We start from the raw sequence: 25,535 nt of genomic DNA, 5'->3' as shown, positions 1-25,535 counted from the left end.
TACGACAGAAAGCCACCAGGGGGCGATCAAGGGCTTTCAGGAACATAGACTGGAGGACATGAAAGTGAAAAGCTTCATAAATGTGAAGTCAGAGCCTCTCATTCGCCCCCTGGTGGCTGCAGGAGGTACACATGTTTTTAACACTTGTTTGATTCGCACGAAGTGAGAATTTCTTTGTAATTATTGCTTTTGTAAATAAAGTTGTTAAAAAAAGACATAAGGAGAAAAAAATGAAATAAACATGAAACAAAAGTTTGAAAAAGTTGATCAGGGAGTAAAGTTGTAAAATAAGTTTAAAAAGACAGATGAATAAAATCAAAAGTTGGATAAATAAAAAGAAGTAGAATACAATTTGTATTTATGAATAAATGTACAATATTTATTAAACATCCCTCAATAAATATATTTTAACAGTAAATTATTTTATTCTTAAGTATTTTTTACTTCTTTTTATTTATTCTCAAATTTATCTATTAATCTAATTCTTGAGCATTTTGAAAATCTAAATTAAAACTGAATAAATTAATAAATGCTAAGTGAGTCTTCCGATCGAGTCTCAGTAAAAAAATAAAGACAATCATCAATTCATTTTTATTTTTTATTAAAAGATTTGAAGCAGCATAAAACCAAAACGCACAGAAACATCACATGAAAATATAACTTACTGTTGATTTAGTGTTTTGTTAATTCACATCATGACCAAACGTTTTAAAGCCGAAGGAGAAAGTGTTTGCTCCTGATTCGAGGCTTAAGATTCACGTAAACACGATATTCGTCTCCATGAGGACGACGAGCCTCCACGTCGTCTCGCGCAGCAGGACGATCACAGTTCGACCGACAGCAGCTACAGGAGCTCAGAGGGAATCTCCTGCACATCTGGAGCTGCGACGTTCATTAGTGTCCGAGTGTAAATACCTTTAAATATTATTTGACAGTGTTCAAGCACAAAGTGAGAAAAAAAAAAATGATTAAAACACACACACAAGAGGTCTTGCACTCACACAAAGTGACCAACAGTGAACAACTCTGTTTCTGTGACACAAACTTAAAACAATTCGCTCCGTGACAAACACTGAGAGCTTCAGGACGAAGGCGGAGCTCTTAAGCACGAGAAGCAGCTGTTGATGCCTCAGTTTGGTTCATGAGGTGTTTAAATGTTATATGTGACAATGCAAACATGTGAAACTTTGGCTCCAGACTTTTTTCTGGAACGTCTCCTCCCGACCCCCTGGTTCAGTGTCGGAGTGAATCCATGTGAGAATGCAGTGGGGTGATGTGTGGAGAATTCACAGGGTGAAGAAGACGAGGAGATTCCAGAGCTTTTGGTGATGAGGGCCGATGCCGGTGTGGATGTGCTGTCACCTCCCGCTGCTCTACAGGCTCCAACATGTTCTTGTGAACGAGTCGGACCCGGACGGTCTGCTGCTGCTGCTTCACAGGAGAAACTCAAACGCTGGAAAATGTCCGGACCCGATTGTGAAATCAGCTTCAGTGTCTGCGCTCGGCCGGACGTGAACGAGAAGTGAGGCCTCGCTGTCGTCTTCGAGACGTTTTCCATCCTCACGACATTCCATTGTGGTAAAATTCAGTTTCTTTAAAAATGGTGTTGCAACACTCAACCCTCACACTCCAGCCTCTCCTGCCCCCAGCTGTCGTCCGCCGGGGCCCAGTGGAGCTCGTAGCCCTTGGACAGCACCAGACTCTCCAGGTCTCTGTCCTCGGCCTTCTCCTTCAGCCTCTGCTCCTCCAGCACAGACACCAACATGTCTCGTTTCTCCACCGTCCTCATGATCTCCGACAGCATCTGCTGCTCCTCTCGGAGCTCAGAGGCGCTCTTCTCCGTATCTGGAGGAAGAGGAGGACGTTAACTACATACTATATAAATATATATAATAATATATATATTCCTTCTTTACCCTCGATGGCCATTCGGCATCGCAGGTCTTGTTGCAGGCGGCTCTGTGTGTCCTCCAGTTCAAGCTCTTGGGCACTAAGAGGAGGAGAAGAACACTGAGTCTCCTCATCTGGGGAGGAGGAGGAATTGTGTCTGTGTGTGATCTGACGCCGCAACTTACAAGATCATGAGTTCAGACTCGTAGCGAGCCAACCTGTTCTTCTCCAGAACAAGTTTGAACCAGGACTGATAGAGCCGGGCCTCGTCACCGTCCGTCTGGGAGGATTCTGGGAGGGGAGGAGAGAGCGTGGAAGGAGGGCGACAGAGGATGGAAGGATTGAGGGAGGTGGAGAGGCAGAGATGAATGAATGTAGCAGGGTTCAGAGGGAAGGACGGAGAAGAAAGAGCAAAATATTTCAGTTTTATGTCAATTAGCCACATTACAAATAAAAAAAGACACACACACTCACACATGTACACACACACGTACACACACACGACCTCACTCTTCACTCGAGCACAAACAAAAGCTCTGTACTGTAGAAAAAAGAGAAAGAAGCATCTATAAAGTGTCAGTGTCTATTGTGAGTGGAGCCATTAACTGTGTGTCGAGGCTTTTAACCAGAACCAGTCCACAATGCAACGCTTTCTTCTGAATGGCCTGAGAAGTGCGGGCGCAGCACTTAAAGAGGAGAAGAAGAAGAAGAACGAGGGTTTCACAGCTGAAAAAAACCACCGAGGCGCTTTAAAGATTGAAACGAGGTGTTCAGGTGACATGCGAGTGTTAGTGGCTCTATAACTATATAAAGTCATAACGTCGGGAGAAATTCTCTCTACGGGAGGAAGGTGTGATTTCACAAGAGAGTTTTTCAGGTTCCAACCAGAGAATTCAAATCTAATATCAGGTAAGAAAATAAATCACAGTATTTGTTATTGACATTTGTTTTATTGCACATAGTAGAGGGCTTCTAATGAAATGTTTGTCTGAGGCTGCTAAAACACTAAAATCATAATTTTATAAAAATAAAGTTGTTCAAATGTGGAGCGTCTTGATTTTTAGTTTCATTGTTCTCAACATTTCAGATTTTGTTTCTGAGACACAGATCTGTGGTCTGTGTGCAGACGTGTTGTTTGTACCAGTTTCTCCTCTGATCATCTTCTCTATCGTCACCCCTCTCTCCTCGACGTCTCTCTGCTTCTCTCCGACTTCCTCCAGTTGTCTCTGAATCACCTGGACAATTCATAAAATCACATTCCATGACACATGAATCAAACGAGATCAATTTACACAAAGCCATAACGTGACAGGAGTAAATCTTTATCCATCAGATAAATGTTAAAAAATGTGAAACGATGATGATGTGGCAGCTAACGGCTCTTCAGTCTGACACTGGATATTTTCACTTTGTCTGTGTCAAGGCGGACGTGAACATCCAGCGAGGTGAGGCCACTGACGGCTCCTTCAGCTTGAAGAAGAAAAGCACCTGAGCTCTGTGAAGTCTCTTCAGCTGTTCCCTTTTCGTCTGCTGAGCCACGACCTTCTCCTGCTTCCTCCTCTGTCTCTCTGGACACGGCTGAGACAGGAAGTACAAGTCATTTCAGGAGACGAACGCGTATAAATAGATGAGTTGTTAACACGGAGACATTTAGCTGCACTGTCGTCTCACAGCACAAACACACGATCGGTACCTGAAACCTCTGACGGAGCCGCGGGTTTTCATTTTCATCGTCACTGGAGGAAGGAGCTTCAACAGTCTGTTGACTGGAGGCTGAACAAAATAAATAAATAACGATCGTAATAAAGTTAGATATATTTTCCACAAGCTGAATGTGTCTGGAATCTGCGCTGACCTTTGTTTCTGAGGTTGGTGAGAATGGTCCTGATCTCCTTCTGCACCTCCTGCTCCTTCCCCTCGCTCTCCGACACCTCCCTCTTCCTCAGCCTCAGGGAGGAGAACAGGTTGAGCCTCCTGCGGGGCAGCGAGCCCATGTCGTCAGAAAACAGCCCTCCGGAGTCTCTGCGGCTCTTCAGGGACACCTGCTGCAGCAGCGAGGGCAGATCCCGCCCGGCCCCCCACGGATCGGCCCCTGCAGACGCCCACCGTACTTTAGGCTTCTCCTCCTCATCCACCTCCTCCTCCTCCTCCTCCTCTCTGGATGGCTCTTGATTCATGGAACTGAAGAGGGAGCCAAAGCTGAACGCTCCCTCCGACATGGGCCTCTGCCTGAGGGGGCCGTTTCGTTTATGTCTCCTGGTGAAGACGAGACAAATTAAAAAAAACTGTGCATTCAATTTGAATTTAAAATCAAAAGACCCAAAGTTCTCTTTGTCTTTGCAGAAGGCAGAGTGATTCCGGTTCTCATGAACAAAGTGTTTCACACGTACATCATGACCGCGGTGTTGGAGCCACTGGAGGGATTGGTCGCACTGAACGTCCTCCTGAAGGCACTGGCTATGAGCTGGAAGGCTGAGTGGGAGGAGGTTTGGCTCCGGGACGGTTCTCCGTCCTGGCCCGACTCTGCGTGAGGCTTATCTGCTCCCGTCTCTGCCGGCACCTGATAAAAACATCAGAGGGCAGAAAACAATGCAGCGGAATTAATTCATCTTACCTGCGTTACATCACGACTCTGTCACGCTGTAGAAGAGGCGGATTAAGAGATCCGGGTTTATTCTTCTCTTAAAAACAACCTGATGAACATGTAGAGACTCCACCTGGACTTGCTGCGGAGGTTTGGTGTCTGTGCTCAGGGGAGTTTCCTCAGGTGTGACCCCGACGTCCCAGTTTAACAGCTTCTCTTTGTCAGCAACAGAAATCCTTAATCGAGTCTTCGGTGGGGAAACTGTTGTCGCGGCAGCTTCTTCACTCTTCTCGCTTCTCTCCGAACGATTCGGTGGCTCTGACGTCTTCAAACTTCCACCGCAGGTCTGAGTGGATGGACACAGAGTCAGCGCCGGAAGAAGTCAAGTCAGAATGTCAACAGATCTGAATAATGTGTGACGTACAGTTTGTATTTCTGCTGCTGTGATCTCCTCAAAGTCCTCAGGTACCGTCTCTGGAGCGTCTCTGTCCACAGGTGATCGTCTCTGGAAGTGTTTGATGAAGAGGAGAGGGAAGGCTGCGCACACACACACACACACACACAACAGACATTATTCAAAATAAAATACTACAAGTACTGGATCAGTTAACTACAGACCACAAGAGAATAAAATGAGTATTAGCAGTAGAACGCTAACGTGAGAAGGAGGAGTCTGATGTGTGAGTGTGAACGAGGAGAACGTTTCCTCCTTCACTCCCTGAGCGTCTGTTCTCTGGTGAGCGGGTTCGATCTCCTGTGACGAGAAGTGACTGAGACAGATGTTTTGTTCACAGCTGCACAGATGTGACCTCGGTGAAACTTACTTCATGTGTTGAAAAGAGACCAATACTGACCTCTAGTGGTTCAGATGTAGCATTACAACTGTACCTTGCTGCTGAGGCACTTGAGATGATAACAATTATATAATTTATAACCTAATACATACATTTGCACTGCGTGTACAGTATAAAGAGTACACATGTGTATATTGTCTGTGTGTACTTTGTCGCTGAAGCCGCAGAAAAACACCAATAAAGACTCAAATTGAGTTTTCTCCTCAGATCCTACGGCCGAAACTTCTCCTTTGAGAATAAAATTACAAATATGAACGTGAAGATAAAAACACCAATGAACAGACGCACGTATGAAAAATCAAAGTTACTCACTCGCTCTGATCTTCTTTCTCCATCGATGGTTCTGTTTGGTGCTTGAATGATCTGCGGAGACAGAGGACAGAGACCAGAAACTAAATAAAGAGACAGGAAGGTTTGGATACGGCGTCTAATGAGACGTTAAGTCTGTGATTAAACTGTAAAATATCAAGCATCAAGTACACTTCTTTGTCACAAGGGTTTCATGATGACATATTAAGAATCATTTATTATAAAAACATATATTTATATATCGGCCGATATATATACATAATTATCTGAACTTTTTTACTCCCTTATACGTGTCTCTGCATCGCCAAAATAAATTCAATGTCTGTCATCGCACAAGTTGAAGAATAGACCAAAACATCTATAGTATAATAACGATATATGTCACAAGCTCAACAACGAGGATAAGAGGAGGTTCAGCCAGTTTGAGATTCTCCCTCAGGGAATGTCGTGTTCTCCAGTAATGACAGAAGCTGAAACTCATTAGCGTCTTTGTTTTAAGCTTTGAGGAAAAACAACTGAGTCACTTTCTTGGTTTCTTCAAACCAGAGCTTCATATTTTACTGCATATTTTCGGGGGTTTGAAATCTAAACCACATGCTTCGGTGGAGGAGCCGCACCGACCTTTGGTTCCGTCGTGGCTTTGGCCCTGAGGCGCTGCGGTGTCGGCCTCCAGAGCCTCGACAGCCATCTCTGTGTCGTCAGGAAGTCGTTTCTGACATTTGTCAAACTGCTCCGAGTGCAAACTGGGAGCTGCATCTGCAAATAATAACAGTACGCAGTTATTCTCTGACATTAAATCGATGCTAAGCTAACATGCAATAATAAAAAATAAAAAAATGACATGCATGCATCTCTTTTATTCATTTCATTAAAACTAATAATTATCAGAAACAACCAGTGTAGCGTGAGCGGCAGGTACCGAAGAAATACACACATTCTAATTTACTTTTCACACAATAAAATAATGAATAAAACATTACAAACAGTGTACTTCTACTCAATGAAGTATTAATATATTTTAACAAGCACTGATAAAGTAATGACATGCTCATAATAGAGTACTCACAGAAAAGCATCTTCCAACAACATCCTCCAATGTCTTGAAACAAACTTTAAATAACCAGAACTTCCAGTAACGTGACCGTTCTCACTCTCAGGTCAGTTTCCACGTTAAAGGAGACACATGATGCTTTTTCAGTGTTTCTTCTCTCGAGTGGGTTATTTTGGATTTTATCTGAGGTTTGTGTTTTCATTTCATTTGTCTGTAATTTAGCAAAATACGAAACTCGGCGGGAGGAAGCAGTACGGGTCAGAAAAGAACTTATTCAATTCTGGTGCAGATACGGATCCAGGATTTTTTGTTTCCACTCTCTTTGCAGCCTTTCACATAGAATGACTTCAATCTATGACGAGTAACAGACTCTCACAGGTCACAGACTAAAGTGAAATGCAAGTTCCCGTGTTTGAGGAACAACTGCATTCACAGGGTTAATCTCTAACACACACACAGTTACAGATTTCTTATGTAAGAAACCTTTTTCGTTCATTATGAAACTGTGGCGGGGCGAACGAGAGTAAAGCGGGCAGCTGCCGTCCAGATCATCAATGTGAAACTCTGCTTCGACACGGTGGGATAGAGCGTTGGCCTCGGTGGAGGTGTGTGCCCTCTGAGTTTCCTTCTAGTCGTGTGTGTGAAAGTCTGAAACCACTGAAGCTCCTGAAACACCTCGTCAGGTTAGAGGTCACGTTAGAGCACGAAAACATTTTCACACAAATGATCGACATTGAACATGAGCAGAACATGTCTCCTTTAAAAACCTCACCCCCCCCAGAAGACGTCACCAGAGGAAAGGACAGAGAAGACCCACCAGCCCATGAGGAAGCCGACAGGAGGAGTTGACGTTCACTTCAGTTCTGTTCAGGTCGACTGATAACATCAGTTCAGATGCATCAACTTCGATTCAGCTGAACAATGTTTGATTATAAGCTTTTGCGTAAAGTCTGATGTTATTCTTCTGTTTTTTGCAGCTACGTTAAACAGTTATCTTGTTTTTTGACGAAGGTTGAGCTGAACAACCTCACTGAGCTTTAGCTTCTGCTCAGCTTCTCGTCAGATGTTACAAAGCACCGATGTTATTCGTGGAGTTAACGGAAGCTGTGATTGTGACGATGACGCGTCGGAGTGACGTTAGATCGACGAAGCAGAGGCGGTGAAAGGATTTTATTGGTTTGGATGAAGTTGTTAATTGTTTTGTTAGAAGATCACGATGTGGCTGTGACGTTAAACAAATAAATGACATGATTAACTTGAATCAATCAGTTCCGGTTCTCTGAATCAGTTAATTGGCAACAAAGGACGAAGCAAATTATTTATGAAATCAAAATCGATTTATTTTCTTAGTATATTTACAGCTTATAAATATCATAAATTAAGCAATTTTACAGTAATTTTCCATATAGAAAACAAACAGCAAGGCTGTGACGAGACTTACGATGAGCACAACTACAGGACATATACACAATACAGCCAACACAATGTATCTGGCAGTGTGCAAAAAGAGGCTATGGGGGCTGCGGATCTCCTGAGCAAAGTCTAGGAGGAACATGAGAGAGATCTGGAGAGGGGATCAGATGTGGGGGGGCGTCCTTCTGAAACAGAGGGAACCACAGACAGACCACAGACACGTGGACAAACACGTTACCGTCTACAGGCCTGAGAAGAACGGAGGCTGTCGATGGGGACAACACGTCAGAGAGGAAAATACTGAATTCAGTTGGGTTTAGATGGATGTCTGGTGTCAGGGAGGCGACGGAGGAAACACAGCACAACATGTTAGTGGAGTTAACTCGAACATGTGACCGCAAACAACATGTGCTTCTATCTATGAGTTATTTTAGGAAGCATGAGAACTTTGAGGTGGCGGAGGTGAAAATCTGACGCTAGTTGTTCACTGTAAGTATAATATTTAAATCCTGTTTAACGTATCGCCATGCTACATGTCAACCTTTAGTATTTATCGCATGCCACGCTCGAGATTCATGCTGGTTTGCGATTGGTTTATCTGGGTTAGGAAGAAGGGGAGGAGGGGAGGGGGGGCGGAGCTACAAAGGCAGCCAAATGCAAAAAGCAACAAGACAAGATTTTATGACTGAAGCCGTCCAATCGTCACCTTCCCCCGCTGGCAGCCAATCAGAGGGGCAGCATTGGAAACTTAAAAACAGACTGAACAAAATGAAGTGAACAAAAAAAAAAAAAAAAAAAAGGAGGAACATGAATTTCGGGAAAGAAGCAAATGGATGAAATGTGGGAGGAGCGGAGGAAATAGAAAATGGAGAGTGGGGAAAAAAAATGTTCATGTAATAGGACAGGACATTCAAATAAAGGAGAAACCAAAGATCACGTCGGTGCATCTTAAGAACGGATCCCCATAGTAACACAATGAGGCCAGAGACGAGTTCCCCGCGGGAATCATTGACAACACAGGAAAAAACAAAATAAAAGAAATAAATGTAATTAAAAAAAAACCACAAAGTGAAAAATCTTCACTGAGTCAGATAAATTCAGTCGGTGGTGTTTTGCTCTTTTCAGTAAAAAGAGGAGAAACAGCCTGGAATGATTGAAGAGAAATGTTTGTACAGATTCTCATCAAGGGAAAAAAAAAAAATCCCTCTGTCTTATTATAAAGGCACAAAATGAATTTATAATTATTTTTACTGCAAACAAAAGTACTTTTCTGTTGCAAAAAGTAAACGTGGGTCCTCGTGTGACGAACAGAAGTTTTAAAGTAAAGACGAGAAATACATAAACATTTACTTTGTCATTATTTCGACCTATTACTTAAATATTCAAAATATCTGTGCCCTGAAATAAAACTGATAGGAAAAAAAAAAAAAAAATACTGTTTTGGCATTTCCGCTGCACGTCTCCGTGGGTGAGTTAAGGTGCAGCAGGCGATAGACGTCACAGTCAGCGTGACGTCACAACACCACAAGGATCAATCCCACGTCAGTTTAGTTCAGTGACATGGACACAGGCGGTTTCTGAAAGGTTAGAGTCCCAGGGCGTGTTCCAGGTTACTATGGTAACAGATTTTTACAGGAAGCGTCTGATTGGTTGCTCAGACAAGAGCGGTGGACCGACAGCGACCATGAACCCCGGGCACAGGACACAAGCTGTGGAAGTTAATCTTGTGTTGCAACTATTTAAGTTGCTTTACAAAATACTGATGATTTCAAAAACACAAAAGTAAAAAATGACCATAAACAATTGGAAACGTAGCAAGTAAAGATGTCATTTGGTGCCAAATTGACTGTTTATCAGTTGATTCATTGGTTTTGGGGGCAACACAAGAGAACAAACTCAAATCTGCTCCTATCAGGTTAAACTGAGCCCTTCGTTAGTCCCGCCTCCTAAAAGAGCTCCTGGTAGATCTGTCCCAGCACCTCGTGCATCATGCAGAGCAGAGGACAGCCCAGGCTCAGCAGCTCGTACAGGAACACATAGTCATGTGAGTAGCTTCTGACGTGGGACCCCACAACTGAGGCAGACTCACACACACTTTCCAACAGCCGTCGAGGCAACACACACACGGCCCGGCTGGCACGCCTCGGCCAGCTCAGGCCTCGCCTTAGCAAGGAAACCAGGGTACCTGGGGGATGGATCTGGCCGCTGCCCGTCTCCAAGTAGCTCCCACCGTCCAGCGACAAGGGTGTGACGCGGTTTTGGTCGTCCTGCATCAAGAAACATTGATGAGACTTGTATTATACATCAAATTCATAATTAAATCCTGAACTAAACAGACAAAAGTGTGGTTGCAAAAATAAGTGTGGTTTCAACGAAGCTGCACTGAAAAACATACCAAACATTCATTTTGTAATTTGACATCTACAAGTTAGTTTTATTGCTCGTGTGCAAGTGAAGTGATTCTTACCATTCTCCTCCTGAACCTGTCCGAGTGAGAGCAGGACTGACGCTGGGCGTAATGCATCTTACAGTAGAACTTTGCTGCAAAGGAATCACACTAAAATAAGAATCATCCATAAACTTTATATTTAAAAAGAGGCTAACGTGTTTCTGATAATTCACTGGACGTTTTCAAACCATAGTCGTCGTCGCAGCATTTACAGTTACGGTAAATCAAACGCACCCGCCTGAGAGTCGAAGGTGTGTCCTCCCAGTCGGAGGGTGCAGTTACAGACGTCGCAGCGGAAACACTCGCGGTGGAAGAAATAGCCCTCGGCGCTCAGTCTCTCCATCACGTACACTCGCTTGGTGCAGAAGTGGCAGATGTCGCTGCCGCCGAGCCCGGCAGAGAAGTCCTTACGCACCACGCACTGACGTGAGAAAGATCGAGGTTACAGTGATATCAGGGGAAGGTTTTTATTTAGGGTTTCATTTCCAAGAGAAACCTGCAAGAACTACAAAACAAAAAAAGTGGTGAAACTGTTAAAAGCAGCTGCACGCGTCATGAGAAATGTTAGACATAGACAAAAAGTGCTGTTATCAAGATGCATCAAGGCAACGAGCTAAAATCTGTACGACTGAGAAGTCAATAAAAAAAAAACTGAGTTTATCTCCAATGTCCAGCAGGAGACTGAAGACTTCTAAACAGAGCTTGGTAGATTTGTTACAGGAAGCCAGGGATCATGGGTAATATCCAGCGTTCAGTTGTATTTCAGATGAGTGAGAGTCACACAGTGTTGCTTTAACGGCAGCAACAATCGCAAAGATGCGTAATTAAGATGCATATGCACACGCAGCCTGTCCTCTGAAGCTTGATCTCAACAGTCACCGACACTTAACTTCCATTTTCAAAAGGACATCGGCAAAAAACAACAACGAGAAAAAGGCCACAAACTCTGGGTTGGATTAGTTTCAGCGACACACGCGTGCATCTTACCGGAGTGCTATTGGGCCTGTGGTCTGTCTCATACAGGATGGCCAGTAACTGAGCTTTAGCATCTATGGCTGATGAAACTTTTCCCACCGTGCGCTAATGTCAAAGCCACAGATACACAGGCGAGGACAGAAGAAAGAGGAAACAACAATAGTAGAGTCACGAAGAGGAAAAGTGGGGGGGTTTGTTTCAAGTTTCACTTAGAATGACTGTGACTGTTTTCAGCCTGAGGTGGTAACTAGTACCTCTTTACTGTAACTAGCAGCTCCAGTCGGACAACTCTCAGAGCGAACGATTGACTTGTGACCGATTCCTCTGACGTTCTCAAGAGCACAGCTCCCGTTGGACTGAACAAACACCAGAACACAGTTTACCTACAGCAGGGCACAAACGTCTGGGACCAGTGTGACATCGACCTCTGGACCGTGAGTTATATACGGAACAGTGGATAAATGTAAAAGAGATGAGAAGAAGAAACTTTCTCATTGATTTCTCAGAGAATAATTTATGAATCTATATTATTATTAACATTTCCAGTGTTTTGACACAGGAATTATAAGGGTGCTGTATGCGAGTATAAGTACTTTATGATTTATTTCCTCACAGAAGACGATCTATGCTAAGTTACCTGAATACATTTACTTAATTTTGATGTTGATGTTATATATATTTATCTAATCTAACTACTTTTTTAATATTAGTAGTTATTAGATCATCTTTAACGAGTCTGTTCAAGGCACAAGGAGAGCGTTACCTTCATGTGATCATGTTCAGATAATTTCTCATCATCGAAAGTCTCCGGAGCCGTTTTGTGGAGTTTTCCCAGCTCAGTTCTACGATCGGTCGGAGAGTTCTCAAGTTTCCTCTGTGGTAATGAAACCGGAAGTGAAGACGAGGTGCTATGTCCATTCTCGCACATGGTATCGGAGAGCGGAGGGGAGTTCTCCTTGAACTTGGAGGAGCCGGCGTTGGGGGAGGATATAAGCTCTGTTTTTTCAGAGTCAGTGTCAGATGAGTGACTGGAGGAATCTTTACGGGTCTTGTCTTTGTGTCCAGAAGTGTACGAGGGAAGGGAGACAGAGGAGAAACCAGCCTGGGCGGTGGGCTCAGGGACGGGGTGGACCACGGGATAGACGCTGGGGCTCTTAGATACAGAGGGAGGAGGAAGAGAAGGAGGAGGAGGAGGAGGAGAAGGTGATGAAGAAAGAGGGGAGGAGGTAGAGACTTCCACCTACAGAAGAGGAATTAGACGGATATTAAAGACAGAAAAACGAGTGGAAATTATGTTTTATGGTATTTCTTTGTTGGGAAGTAGCGCTGATCTCAAAAATGCAGATAAATATTACTAACTAAAATATCTAAGTTATATCTATTCAATAATCTCTGTCTGCATGTGACTCTCATATCTCAAGAACTTCTTCTTATCGGCTTCGCACATACGATTTAAAAAGTTAAATTCATTTACTCAGTAAAGCCGTTAAAACAGTCCATGCCAGTAGCTGGTGAAATACACAACCTGTGACCCAGAAGGAGGAGAAAGAAGAGCAGGAGAAGGTTTCTGGGACACGGGAAACATGGAGGAGAGGAGGCCGGCTCGCTCCTTTATGCTCCTCTGAGAAAACTCTCTACCGGAGCGATGGTGGGCTTTACTCTGCAGAAACAGCAGGAGGTCAGAGCGAGGACAGGAAACATTCAAAATGAGCTGCAAACGACTTCTGTGATGTCAAATACTGAAGTTCACCTGCCGCGCTGACTCGTCTGACCACTCAGGGGGAGGATCAGCGCTCGACGGAGAGGAAGCAGAAAAATGACAGGGTGCGAGGTCAGGAGAGGTGCGTTCTGGGTAGTAACGCTCGGTGACAGTAGGGCTGGGTGAGCGGGGAGGACTTATTGGACCCCTAGAGAATGAGGGGGAGGGGGAGCGACTGTAGCTGCTCAGAGGGTGAGAGGGTTTGGGGGAGTTCTCCAGCAGGCGGAGGTAGACGGACGGCTGGATGGAGGAGGAGGAGGAGGAGCAGGAGGAAAGAGGAGAATGTGGGTTCATGGTAAAGATATTGTTAAAGATGTACAAACTAATGACTGAGTGAAAGTAAAGCGGGGGGAAGCGTACCTGCCACTTGGGGCGGGTGGGGGGCAGAGGAGGAGGAGGAAGGGTGTCTTTGGGCTTCGCAAATCGTGGGTTTTCCCTCTCCTCCTTTTGTCCCTCATCATCCTCCTCTTCTGAGAGAGGATGCGGAGAGGTGGAAGGAGACAGAGGAGGAGAAGAGGATGGATCAGAGGGGTCTCCATCAGACTGATAAAGGAAAGGAAGGGAATCAGGAGAAGAGGTTTGCAAGAAGAATGATGGAGCAGCTGCATCGTAGCAGATGTGTGTGTAGATTACACAAAGATAAGGGAGAACTTCATTTATACCAAAGGGACAATTTTTTACTAATAGTATCAATCGTAAAGAAGTATTAAAAGTACTGATAAAGTCTAAAAAAGTCATAAAAACTTCAGGTAGTGGTTCTAAATAGATAAATGAATCAATAGTAAAGTACTAAAACAGGTCTAAATAAATAATAAAAAATACAATTTTAAAGATGCTTGTTTCTTCAAGCACTAAAAAAGTACTTAACATACTACTAAAATACAAACAAGTCCTAAAAATATATATTTTTTAAGTACCACAAATAGTTAAATTAATTATATTTCAATAGTAAAGTAATTGTAAATAGTTGTTGGCAGACAAAGATCAATATGTGTCACCATGTGTTTCATGTGTTCATTCATCAGACACGTGCAACAGGAAGATCTTCATCTCTGAAACTCTTCTACATCAAACTTAAAAAAAACCTCCAGTCAGCAAAGAGTCGACTTTTCTTCTCCAAACAAACATAAGTTTCTCACGTGAGCTCAGACGGAACGAAGAGAAGATTTAAAAAACGGGCGAAACTCCAGCTCTTATCTGAGTCCGAACGTTTGCTTCTGACGTCTGTCACTCACCTTGCTGCGTGTCTGTGCTGCGGAGGAGTTCTCCTCAAACTTGGCGAGCAGCTGAGTGGCCATGGAGCGCACCTTGTTCTCCCGCAGCTCCCCTTCCTCACCAGCAGGTAGCGCACTGTGACAGGACAACTGGTGCCGTGGAAGGGACCCAGAGGGGATTACAGAGGCGTGAGAGGAGCAAAGAGGAGCAGGGAACAGATTCATTAGAAACTCAGGACAACATGTCACTGACTTATATGATCTGTCTCCTGGTCGTCTTACCTCTGTGAGGTAGTTGTTTCCCTTTCGTCGTCTCTTGTTAATAGAATCATCTTCCGCCGTCTTTTCTTCCTGTGACAGTGGATACAACCGTAAAGACAAATCTTCCCTGGTTCAACCGTAGAAAAGCTTCTTGAATTTCATACGTCTGGACAAGGGAGGACGACTGGAATCTAATCATGTGAATCACGCAGGACTGTTCACACGCGTCCGCGTGAAAAAAAAAAAAAAATCGCTCTAATCAGCGCCGGCTACTGCTCGTGATTAGATAACAAACGAGGCCTTCAGCTTTATGTGAGTTCAACCTTCACTTATCACTGTGAATACGAGCACCGGTGATGAATGTGGAGTCAAGAGCTGATGAAGAGTGAGAGAAGAAGAGTTACAGATGATCTTTATATTACCCTGGGTATCCTCTTCCTGTGCAGAGGCAGGCTCAGCAGCTTGTGGTTGGTTTTAGATGAGTAACCTTCACTGTTTTCATCGGATTCTCTTGCACCTGGAAAACAAACACAGTCACACAGGTTTACAACGTGAAACATTTATTTTATGTTGTCACAGAGAGCGGAGACGGAAATCTGCAGAGTCATTGAAACTTAAACCCCTGGAGACAGCTTTTCAACTGACCCACAACCAAGGCAGTTGTTAAGAAAACACATTTGAGTATTAGATATATATATAATAGATATAACTTGTGGGAAACCAGTTAAAACTGAAATTCAAAATCGGAAAATGACAAAATAATCAGTTATACAAACGTGTTTGTTTTACATAGTTGTGATTTTATGCTCAAATCAAAAATAGGACATTTAAAAAACTGGGCCACGGACCTCTCACTGGTGTGTTTCATCTGAATTGTATGTATTATTGTATTCCCCCCCCCCCTAGAATGAGCTCTATATATTTAAATACTTTATATTAACATCGGGAGCGAGGCCCTTTCTACGGAGGCAGCCAAACTGGCCAAACTGTAGTAAATCATTGTCCCAGGGTTTCAGAGTTTGTGTGACACAGTGTGCGTTTCTCTGTCTGCAGGACACAAGCATCACAGCACCAGAAGTGGAAGGTGGATGAGGCCGGAGCTCTTTGAGAGGTGGTGGTGGTGGTGGTGTGGTGGTGGTGGTGTGACCGGAGCTGAGGGCCTCCACAGTTCTACAGCTTCCACAGACACATAGCACACATACCAGTCACGTCTCTGGCGGAGACCAACCTGACCACGGTTGTGTAACGTGCAACTGTAGCTCACGTGGTGGATAAAACAGTACACGGACCTCCGCTCCAGCCAATGCAACAAGGAAAACTCAAGCTTCACTGGAATGTAAAGACTTTATTACCCTCGAACTGTCTTCAACCCCGAGACGCCAAGACAGCTTCAACTATTTTGCTCTTTCTGTTGCAGAAGAAGAATGAACGTCCTTGTTTTCACAGATTTCTTTTGGTAACGTATAGTATTACATACTTTTAGTGGTCAGGATGAAACTCTGCCTCCAACAGTGCACGACATAATGTGTCTGACCATCTTTTCTGTGACGCTGGATCCACTTAACGTGCGCTGGACTGACTTGGTAAAATAATCACTTTTCCTTTTTTGTCATGTTGTGAAGTGCCACTGAAGTCTACAGTCATTTTTCGAGGCTGTAGTTCACAGTGGTGTTTGTTTTCTTGTTTCCGCTCCTGTATTTTCTTCATGACTTCACTTATCATACGATGTTTCATTACAGGGAATAGAACAGATGGAAGCTTTCAACTCTCACATCATTTGCGGTAAAATGTGTTTTTTCTGATCAGATTTTTGTTCAGCTCCAAAAAGTTAACCCTTCTGGAGGTTACTGCCACATCTGTCCATGCATTGTCGAGTCATTTTGTAAATTCATTTTGTTTCAAATCATTATTCTTGATATTCATATATGCTGAAGAGCTTCCACAGATACTGACACTGACCGTTCACCGGTGAGTTCCTGAAGGCCTCGTAGAATTTGGAGAGGTAGAGGACCATTAGCAGCTTGTCTGGCTCCGCCTCCGCAGCCACCTCCTTTCCTGTGGTAACCGGCTGGATGCCGAACTCTCGCTCAGCCAAGTCAAACGCCAACTGATTGTTCCCAGCGACGTCCTCCTCGTTCAGAGACTCATAGTCGCTGAGATGGAAAGAGAATCAGAGAGAGAGAGGAGGTGAGGTGAGATTGTGTTTATAGCGCTTCTGTGGAACATCGTGCACATATCTGTGTGCATGTGTTCTTACATGAGCTCGGGCCTCTGGTGGTGTACGAGGGCACAGAGGGCCAGGCCGTCCCTCCAGGAGGAAGTGAGGTTAGTGACGTCGACGCCTCTGTAGCCTTGAGTCTGCTTCTGACACCAAGTGAGCAGGCGGCCAGGACGCACTTCAGACTCTGCAGGAAAGGAACGGCACTTCAGGTCACGACAACAGGGGACAGACTGTGTTAGGTAATGTTAATTCAGCACGTGTGGATTAGACCATTGTTTTCAAACAGCAGGTTGTTATAAGTCAGTGTGTGTTTACAGCTCGTTCTGTTTCTCCTGGAGAACACATCGGATTAACGCAGCTTTAGGTTGTGATTAAACAATGACTTGCTCCTCGGGCCTGCGACGTTGATCAGTCGGAGAGCAGAACAGGTCAGTTCATGTCTGTCAGTGGCGTCATGTTTGGTCCTCGTGTGGGTGTAATGTTATCCAGCTTTATTGTCTTAGCAACGAGGTGTCTCAGCCTGTTGCTGAGTTTCCCTTGAAGAGGATCTGAGGGTGTGGCCATTTACAATGTCAGGTTTTTTTTATTTCTCCAGTGAACTATATTCAGGAGTTGATCCAAATCCAAACATTTATCTTAATGGGAAATGAACTCAACTACACAGATGACTTTTTCTCAGAGATGGTTTCTGTCATTTTAGTTCTTATCAAACCGATGTTTGTGAGTGTTTCTGATAAGTTTTGTATTTATTATTATTATTATTCAATCACATAAAAACAAGGTGAAACATCTGACAGCCAAACTGACTGACTATATTATGGTAAATCATTTCTAATCAACATAAGGTTTAGATTATTCCCAGAAATATCTTGAAAAGAGTTTTTCGGACTGTATCTCTGTTGAACTTGACCTCATGCTAACATTTGGTGAAAATGAGTCAGTGCTTTATTATTTTGTCCACACAGACAAGTGAAAACAATAATAAGGACAAAAGAAACCCCTCTTCCATGAAGTGTTAATGGAGCTGTGGATGAACCTAATCTCACCAGTGACTCACTGGAGGATCAGGTTTCTATGACACCATGACAGAGAGTTATGAAAGCCGAAAACGGTCCCGCCTGAGCAGTTGGCACCGATCCTCACTGTCACTACAGTGGCTATAGATACTTGTTGCCTCTGTCATATGTTCATTATGGAGGTGTGAACACTCCGTGGTCGTAAACACATGAGGATACATGCACGCGGTCCGTCATCGACACACCACTGACTGGATGTCTGACATCCTAGTTTTAAATTAAAATGTTTGTGGTGATTAGTAAAACTGTTTCATCGTCACTGCATCATGACAAACAGAGACGATGATGTGAACGTGTCTATTGGAACCACTGACTGTAAATAAAGACGGTGAATATGAAGCCGAAGCGTCTCAATCGCCCCCCGGTGGCTGTCTGCAGTATGGCTCATAATACAAGTTTCCTCCATGTTAACAGGTGACAAAAAAAGAGGTGAAACTTTTCTCCTGATTGGTCGAAGGCATGTTCTTGCGGAACCTCGACCTCTGGCTCCAAATGACGTCACCAGAGCAAGACCTTTGAGGGGAAGGGGGTGTGTGGACGAAGAGCGTTCAGTCGGAGTCTCACCTCTTCTGGACAGGTTGACTGAGCGGCGTGTCGGGCCTCCTCTTTCCATCTTATACGAGTCTATTTGTCCATCAATGAACAAGTGACGAACCTAAGAAGAAAGAAAGAAGGTTATGAAATGCTCCTGAGAGGGTTTAAAGTTTACAGAAATTGTTCTATAAGAAAAAGTCCTATTTTCTTATCCTTATAGAGTATTTAGTAATTTTATTTACAAAAACTGCGATACAAAAACCATTACTCTCATCAGTATATTTAGTATATAAGTGTTGAACGGACCTGGTGAGGGCGCACACAGCTGGAGTTGAGGTTGGGGTAGCGTGTTGAGGGGTCAATGGCGTATTGTTCAAAGTTTTTGCTGATGTTCTCTGTGGTGGTCTGAGGCAGCAGTCGGTAAATACTCTCCCTGAGGAAGTACAGGACAAATACACCGTAACTGTATCTGTGAGGTTCAAGATACTGAAGCTTCACGGTTCAAATACTGAGTCACACTCAAGGCACAAAACACAAACAGGCAGTTTTAATTTCAGTGTATTGACACGTTCCGTGAGTTTATTTGAACTCATGACTACATGAATACTGTTACTATATATTGGTTGGTAATAATGAGGCTATTCATATTCATGTCACATGAAATACCCACACAGATATCGTGGTCTAATTCAATGCTGATGGGAAATTATGATTAAGTTTATAAATAAAACACGAAAGCATGAGCAGACTAAAATAAACTGAGGTTGAGGATTGTCTCATTTTTCTTTTTGTCAAAGTGAAGATGAATCTTCGTTTTTTGGTAGTTTGAGTGTTTCACAGACGTTTCTATCTTTCTCATTTTAATTTACAGAGACAGACAAACAAACAAACCTCTCAGCCAGTATCTCCAGAGGACTCCGTCCCTGTGCCCAGCCCTTCACCATCCAGGCTGTGTCGAAGGCTGCCAGGAAACCCCGAGCACAGCCTGTACCCATCGGCCAGAAGGGCTGCGACCAGAGAACACAAGGTCAGCGTGAACGCACACAAGCTCCTGTCAAACAACCCAACACATTATACACACACACACACATCACCCACTGGTACGTCATTACCTCAAGCAGACTGTCTCCCACCAGTGTGACGAGAAGCTGGTGTCCGTGTTTCTCCCTGATCAAAGCGGCGTTCTCAGACGCGTACATGCTGGTGAAGTCAAACATGGCCACGTCGGGCTGCCCGTAGTGGTTGATGGCGAAGTCGAGGGACGGCAGCTGGTAGTTTGTGCCGAAGTCAGCGGCCTCGCGGGCGTAAGAGTGCAGCGCCTCCTGGTGGACGTTGTCAGGGCTCAGCAGTCGCTCCGTCTCTATGTAGTCCTGTGTAGAGACGAGAGAGAGGGGGAAGCTCACTGACATGTTAAATCAGTGATTCTCAACCTGGGGGGTCATCAGAGCTCTACTGAGAGTTAGTCAGGTTCATATATAGAAGAGTTATTTAAAATATATATGTAGGTTGATATGTTTCACTACATGAGGAACATAATGACAAAACACTGTTAGTCAGTGTGTTGAATCAGTGAGCTATTGTGAGCGAGGAGGTTTCTCACACATGCGTAATGGTTCCGTCAAACCGCTGACAGTGAGATATCACTCATGTAAAATGAGACAGACCACGGAGGGGACAACGAGGCAGGATATCAGCGTGTGTGTGTGTGTGTGTGTGTGTGAATGATGCATAAGTGTTTTCCTGCATGTCCGTCCGTGTGTGTTTATTTCCAGATAACTGTCCAGCAGCTATAATAATAACCTCACTTATAAACTGAATCTCTGTAGAGGACAGGGAGAAACCTCTGACTCATGGTGTGTGTGTGTGACATGGAAGAAAGGTGAGAGCATCTAATTAGAGTCTATTTCATTATCATCCCCTGTGGAGAGTCATCACTCACTGCCACAATAAACTGCTCATCAGTCTCATGAACACACACACACATCGCTGTCTGACACTTTGTGCTGCTGGTTTTTTAGAACGCAAAGGTCCGAGTCAGTTGCTCTTTTCTGGAACGTTTCATGCCAACTTAGAAAAATTATGCGATTCCAGATCTTTTGGTGATGAGGCCCGACGCTGGTGTGGATGAGCTGTAAACACTGATCTTTCCAAAGGAGAATTTTTAAACGTCACGTCCCGCCTCCTGCTGCTCTACAGGCTCCACCCCTTGCCTGAATGTTCCTGTTGTTGTGAACGATTCTGACCCGGACAATCTCCTGCTGCTGCTGCTTTATGTGTGACGGACAAACTGGTTTTATGCACAAGTAAATGAGTGCATTCGAAACTCACATTTAAGATGACCCCTTTTTCCAGCAGACTTTGCTTCTTTGCCGTCATGACAAAGTAGTGAGTGTTGTCTCTGTAGTAAACAATGTTTTCCAAGTCGATTCCTGAAAACATGAGCATGTTCACTTAACAGATGATTAAATCAAAAAAACTGAAAAACAGAAGGCTGTGTACTGTGTCATCTCTTCACCTGTTTCCTCCTTGAGTTCTAGAAAGAACTTCTGGTTAAAGATGAAGGCCACGCCGCTTATTTCCTCCACTTTGGCCTCTGCCGTGGTGTTCCTGTTCACAAAGTTCGCCGTGATGGCAATGGCTAACTTACCTCTGAACTCTTTTCGACGGAAACCTACGACGAAGGGATGAAGAAAACATCATAACAACATAAATCACACACTTACACAGATGAGCACAAACATGTGGAGCATTAATTACAACTGGACAGAAAGCCAACAAAGCTCTCAAACGGTTCTTAAACCCCCACACACACATACACACACACACACTCAAAAGCTTCCAGTAAAAACTGTGTCAACAGGAAATACTTCACCCAGTGACCGCGAGCAGCTTTGTAACACTTCACCTCATTTCAAGTAAAAAAAAAAAACAAATGGTGCTTTGACTGGAGAGAAAACGTCTAAAAAATGTGGGTCAGTCCCAAACTTGATCTCCTCAGACGCTCTTGAACGGCCACACCTCATTCAACTGCTCAGGTTTGGATTTCTCTAAGTTTATGCATCTTTCTCACCGTCTAATGTGCTTCTGCGTCCGTCGGCTCCGATCACCACGTCGATGTCAAAGTCTGAGACAGGATGGCTGGAAGGCTGAACCTCTGCTCGCCACCCAGGGCCTAGAGATGACAGGGAGGTGGATGATGTGTCACATACATGGCTTGTATAGGATGCTGAATATAACCCTGCCCGATTTATCGATTGGCTTTTCCCAGAAATATACAACTGACTGACTGAGACGAAAACAAGGAAAAACACATTAAAAAGCTGACAATGAAATCGATTTTAAAAGCTACAATAACAAATTAAAAGAAGAGAAAAACAAATAGAGGAGAAAAAGTAAATAAAAGAGGAAAACAGACAAGAATAAATATGATCTGGAAACTATTTCTTGTCTCTGACCACATGACGTTGTGAGTGTTTCTCAGCTGCCACAAAGCAGCTACCTCACGTTCTGTCCTCTGTGGTTGTGTCGTGTTTCCTGGAGCGTTTAAGTGAAAAAGTGTCATGACAACATATAACTGATCCTTATTTCCAGAACATTAAAAAGCTAAATCGTGACTCGATCAACGGCCTCTGTATTTTCCACCGTTCACTATAGATTCTGTCACCAAAAACGTGTCTTCGCTCGACGAACATTTCTGATTACTTGAACATGTGTTGTGAGCAGAGAGCTTTCCATATATAGCTGAAAAATGCAGGAGAGTCAGTGCCACTCATGACCCTTTAGCATTGAGATAATAACACACACACACACACACACAGGCAGACTCACTGTCATCAGTCTGTTCCGCTGGTGGCTCCAAAAGTTTGACAAACTCCACGTTGACATGAATTTCCACTCCCAGGATCAGACTCACTTTTAGCAGCATCAGCTGGAGCTGACGGATACCTGGAGCAGGACACACACACTTTACATCCAAAATGTCCGTCCAGAGCTCGAGAAACAAGACATCAACGTTAAATATTGAACCCGGGTTGACTTGTGCCGACTTTACTGAGCATTACAGATCATCATTCAAACGTGTGTTGGAGATGCTGGTGACATTACGTGTTACCAAACTGCATTGTGGTTCTGCAAACTTGCACACGTATCTGAGACATTCCTGCTTCATTTCTATACAACAGGAGGAAGATGAGCGGAGATGAGTCGTCCATCTTCATTTACAGTCTATGATCCTGAATAAAATCCTGACAGAACCAGGATGTATCATAATTCTGGTTTTAATAAAGAATAAAAGCCGAAATAAGACTTTTATTCTAAGATCTGGCACAGGGTCAGATTTAATCCAGTTAATAGATAATTATAGTTTATACTATAGCTCAGCAGCTGGTATATTTAGGGAGTTTTTCATCCACCCATTAAGGGACGTTTGCACCTAGATAGAACAGATGGTAACGAGACAGGGCTGTGAGACGTGGAGTCAGCAGAGATATTAATACATGACACCGTTACGCTACTGCAGCTGGAAAGTACTAGGGAGAAACCGACCAAGGAAACAAACTGACTGCTGGGAAATATCCTCTCACAAGGAGTCACGGAGGGGGGCCTTTAGTCACTGAGTCTTAGTTAAACCAGAAACACTCACTGATGTGGTCGATGGAGCCGGCGCAGAACTTGCCATAGAACTTCTTGGCTCCGAGGCCCCTGAGGTCGTGAATAGTGAAGGGCCACAGGTGGAGCACGTTGTTCCGGGAGAAGGTGTCTCTCTTCTCAATCACCACCACCTTACAGCCCAGCAGCGCCAGCTCGATGGCTGTCCGCAGACCACAAGGGCCTCCGCCGATGATCAGACACTGTGCGGGATGAAAAGACGTTTAAATACCTCAGAGCACTGAATTATACATAGTCACTGAACTCACTGTACAATGGGGTTCATGTTTCTGAGACCTTCACTAAAGGTACGACAACAACATAAGAGACAGTAATATAATAATGTATAAATCGATAACTAGAATTTAAATTGGAATAAGTTAATACTGAACTTTTGCTGCTTCTGACTTCAAGGAAAAGAAAGGAAACGCAGCAGAAATGTTGAGATGATGAGAAATCTTTATCTCAGAGGTCGTGTGTGATCACAGTCAACCTCTCATTTCCTCACCATTTTATAGTTTTGGTGTAAATTAACTGGCACGGTCATCTGGGAAACGTTAGTTAGACAGTTTAGAGCACGAGGCAGTTATGGGACTATGATTTCTGTCATCCCCCCTTCTAACAGAACCAACCACTCAGTAAACAAAACACCCAAATTGCTCATCTCATCGGCCCTAATTTTGATTCCAGATACAGAGAAGCAGAAAGTGGAGCACCCACACAGCTACAGTACCTTCCTCAAATAGACGTTTCTACAGAAAAATGTCTGGGATAATAGTTGAGCTGTTATTTTTGGCCGACCCTCAGCCCAACCCATTTGAGCTAATCTTCCCTCAGCGAGTCTCTGGCTTCATTTCCCGGCGGACCTCTTATCTTTTCCTACAGATATGAGGACATTCCAGCACAACGCTGCAACACGCTACTGATGTTTCTGGGACATGGTCAGACAGTACAACAGAGCTCATCATTAAATATGAAATATGATGACATCATGAACTGTGTCTTAGCTCCCAAACTGAGGAGCTCCGGTGTTGAGTCATATTCTGTGTTGTGTGAAAAGTTTAATTCATGAACTGATTCAGGTTATGTGACAGCTGCTTTGGACTAATGAAGTATTTACATGTAAATACAGAAATAATCCACTTGTATAAACTTTTTTTTTCTGAACAATCACTGGCTGAGGTCCTAATAACCTCTTTGTTTGTTTTTCAACAGGATTATACAAAAAAACTAAAACCCTCACAATATGTTTTGCCTTCTCTCACAGTACTTTTCTTCTTCTATTCCTTCTCGGCCACATGAAGTACAATGTGGCCCGGGCTGCCATTTTCCGTCTGAAACCATCTGAGCCCGAGAGGAAACCGAGCTCGACAAAACTAACTTTCTTACCCTGGTGCCCTGACAGGCCTTGTTGTGGTTGTAGACCTTGTGCTGCGCCCTCTTGTCCAGTTTGGTCCACAGAGCCTTGACCTTCCATGAGCTGACGGCAGCCTTCAGCGAGCTGTAGAAGTTGCTGTAGTCCAGAGGATCCAGCTCCAGCTGCCTGCAGAGGATGCTGAACGCCTGCAGCGTCCCTTTACAGGTGGACGCCTGGACAAAGTTCTCAAAGAGCTGGCTGGCCTGAGCTGTCCGCTCATCCTCTGTCTCGCCCATCTGCTCTGTACAGTAACCAGGGTCCGATCTCCTCTGACACCCGTTCTTCTCTTCCTCTCCGTCTTCCCTCTTCTGTTCACTCCTTCCACACTGTCAGTACCAGACTCCTATGCTTTGTGTGCCTCCATGTTGAACAGGCTCTGAAAGGAACAAATAACAAAGAGGATGTTTAGAAAAGAGACTGGAAATAAAATCTGTCTTTGTAGCTGGTGAATGGTTCTGAAGACCGAGGGTTTGCCTTTCGTGACAAACCCGATGAGAAGCTGTATTTCAGCATGTTGAAGAAAGTGAGCGGGAAAACCCATGGATCCACCCATTTATCCACCCCACTGGATTTAATGAAGTTGAATTTAATCTCATGGAAATCAGTTTACTAGTTTTTAAGTAATGCAGACAAACAGAAAACAATGAACACATAACTTCCTTGGCAGAGGTAACTATCACCAGACTCACAGGTTCAGTATCTTTCAACCCATTGTTAGTTTCTTCTTTGAGTCACTGAACTCTCATTAGCTTCATTTCCAGCACCTGCTGACAGCAAAAGCTCTAATGAGCCCACAGAACAAAAAACCTGCCCGGGACCAGGTGAACGAGAGAGAAGGTTAATGACCAGCCAGCAAACACAGAGCACGAGTTTGTGAGATA

At 44.0% G+C, this 25,535-nt stretch overlaps 1 protein-coding gene and 1 long non-coding RNA gene across 10 annotated transcripts; one reads left to right on the top strand and one right to left on the bottom strand.

Annotated features, from left to right (window-relative positions):
* Positions 1-584: 584 nt before the first annotated feature.
* mical2b (microtubule associated monooxygenase, calponin and LIM domain containing 2b) lies at positions 585-25,024 on the bottom strand. Of its 8 annotated transcripts, none has more exons than XM_069527934.1 (36): positions 24,627-25,024; positions 23,233-23,440; positions 22,419-22,535; positions 21,661-21,762; positions 21,106-21,261; positions 20,919-21,019; positions 19,703-19,960; positions 19,482-19,597; positions 18,897-19,023; positions 18,621-18,711; positions 17,017-17,164; positions 16,719-16,912; positions 15,182-15,276; positions 14,781-14,849; positions 14,520-14,648; positions 13,645-13,827; positions 13,276-13,524; positions 13,051-13,185; positions 12,289-12,765; positions 11,780-11,881; positions 11,538-11,630; positions 10,785-10,971; positions 10,569-10,642; positions 10,287-10,368; positions 6,259-6,393; positions 5,641-5,691; positions 4,899-5,011; positions 4,584-4,820; positions 4,281-4,450; positions 3,746-4,146; positions 3,584-3,663; positions 3,379-3,468; positions 3,032-3,125; positions 2,076-2,181; positions 1,917-1,990; positions 585-1,845 (listed from the first exon to the last, which is right to left on the bottom strand). In XM_069527934.1, the coding sequence occupies exons 1-36, from the start codon at positions 24,888-24,890 to the stop codon at positions 1,616-1,618; spliced, it is 5,538 nt and encodes a 1,845-aa protein (XP_069384035.1). In that variant the 5' UTR covers positions 24,891-25,024; the 3' UTR covers positions 585-1,615. The 8 variants fall into 8 exon arrangements, with proteins under 8 accessions (XP_069384035.1, XP_069384036.1, XP_069384037.1 ...); XM_069527935.1 differs by having other exon boundaries at positions 4,608-4,820; XM_069527936.1 differs by lacking the exons at positions 11,538-11,630; positions 11,780-11,881.
* LOC109640270 (uncharacterized) lies at positions 11,733-21,079 on the top strand. Of its 2 annotated transcripts, none has more exons than XR_011243382.1 (5): positions 11,733-11,959; positions 15,813-16,215; positions 18,471-18,730; positions 19,462-19,617; positions 20,682-21,079. It is a non-coding gene; the product is annotated as an uncharacterized lncRNA (long non-coding RNA). The 2 variants fall into 2 exon arrangements; XR_011243381.1 differs by lacking the exons at positions 11,733-11,959; positions 15,813-16,215 and adding exons at positions 17,094-17,219; positions 17,298-17,408.
* Positions 25,025-25,535: the final 511 nt, after the last annotated feature.

Source organism: Paralichthys olivaceus, chromosome 7 (assembly GCF_024713975.1).
Source record: "Paralichthys olivaceus isolate ysfri-2021 chromosome 7, ASM2471397v2, whole genome shotgun sequence".
In the NCBI taxonomy this organism is placed as follows: domain Eukaryota; kingdom Metazoa; phylum Chordata; class Actinopteri; order Pleuronectiformes; family Paralichthyidae; genus Paralichthys; species Paralichthys olivaceus.
Note: the sequence above shows the minus strand (reverse complement) of the source record. Positions and strands in the feature narration are given on the sequence as shown.

Coding starts and splice junctions, on each gene's coding strand:
- mical2b (XM_069527934.1), bottom strand. CDS start 24,890: ATGGGCGAGACAGAGGATGAGCGGACAGCTCAGGCCAGCCAGCTCTTT. Junction 13,828..14,519: donor CAGCACAGACACGCAGCAAG/GTGAGTGACAGA, acceptor TTCCTTTATCAG/TCTGATGGAGACCCCTCTGA. Junction 5,012..5,640: donor GAGAAAGAAGATCAGAGCGA/GTGAGTAACTTT, acceptor GTGTGTGCGCAG/CCTTCCCTCTCCTCTTCATC.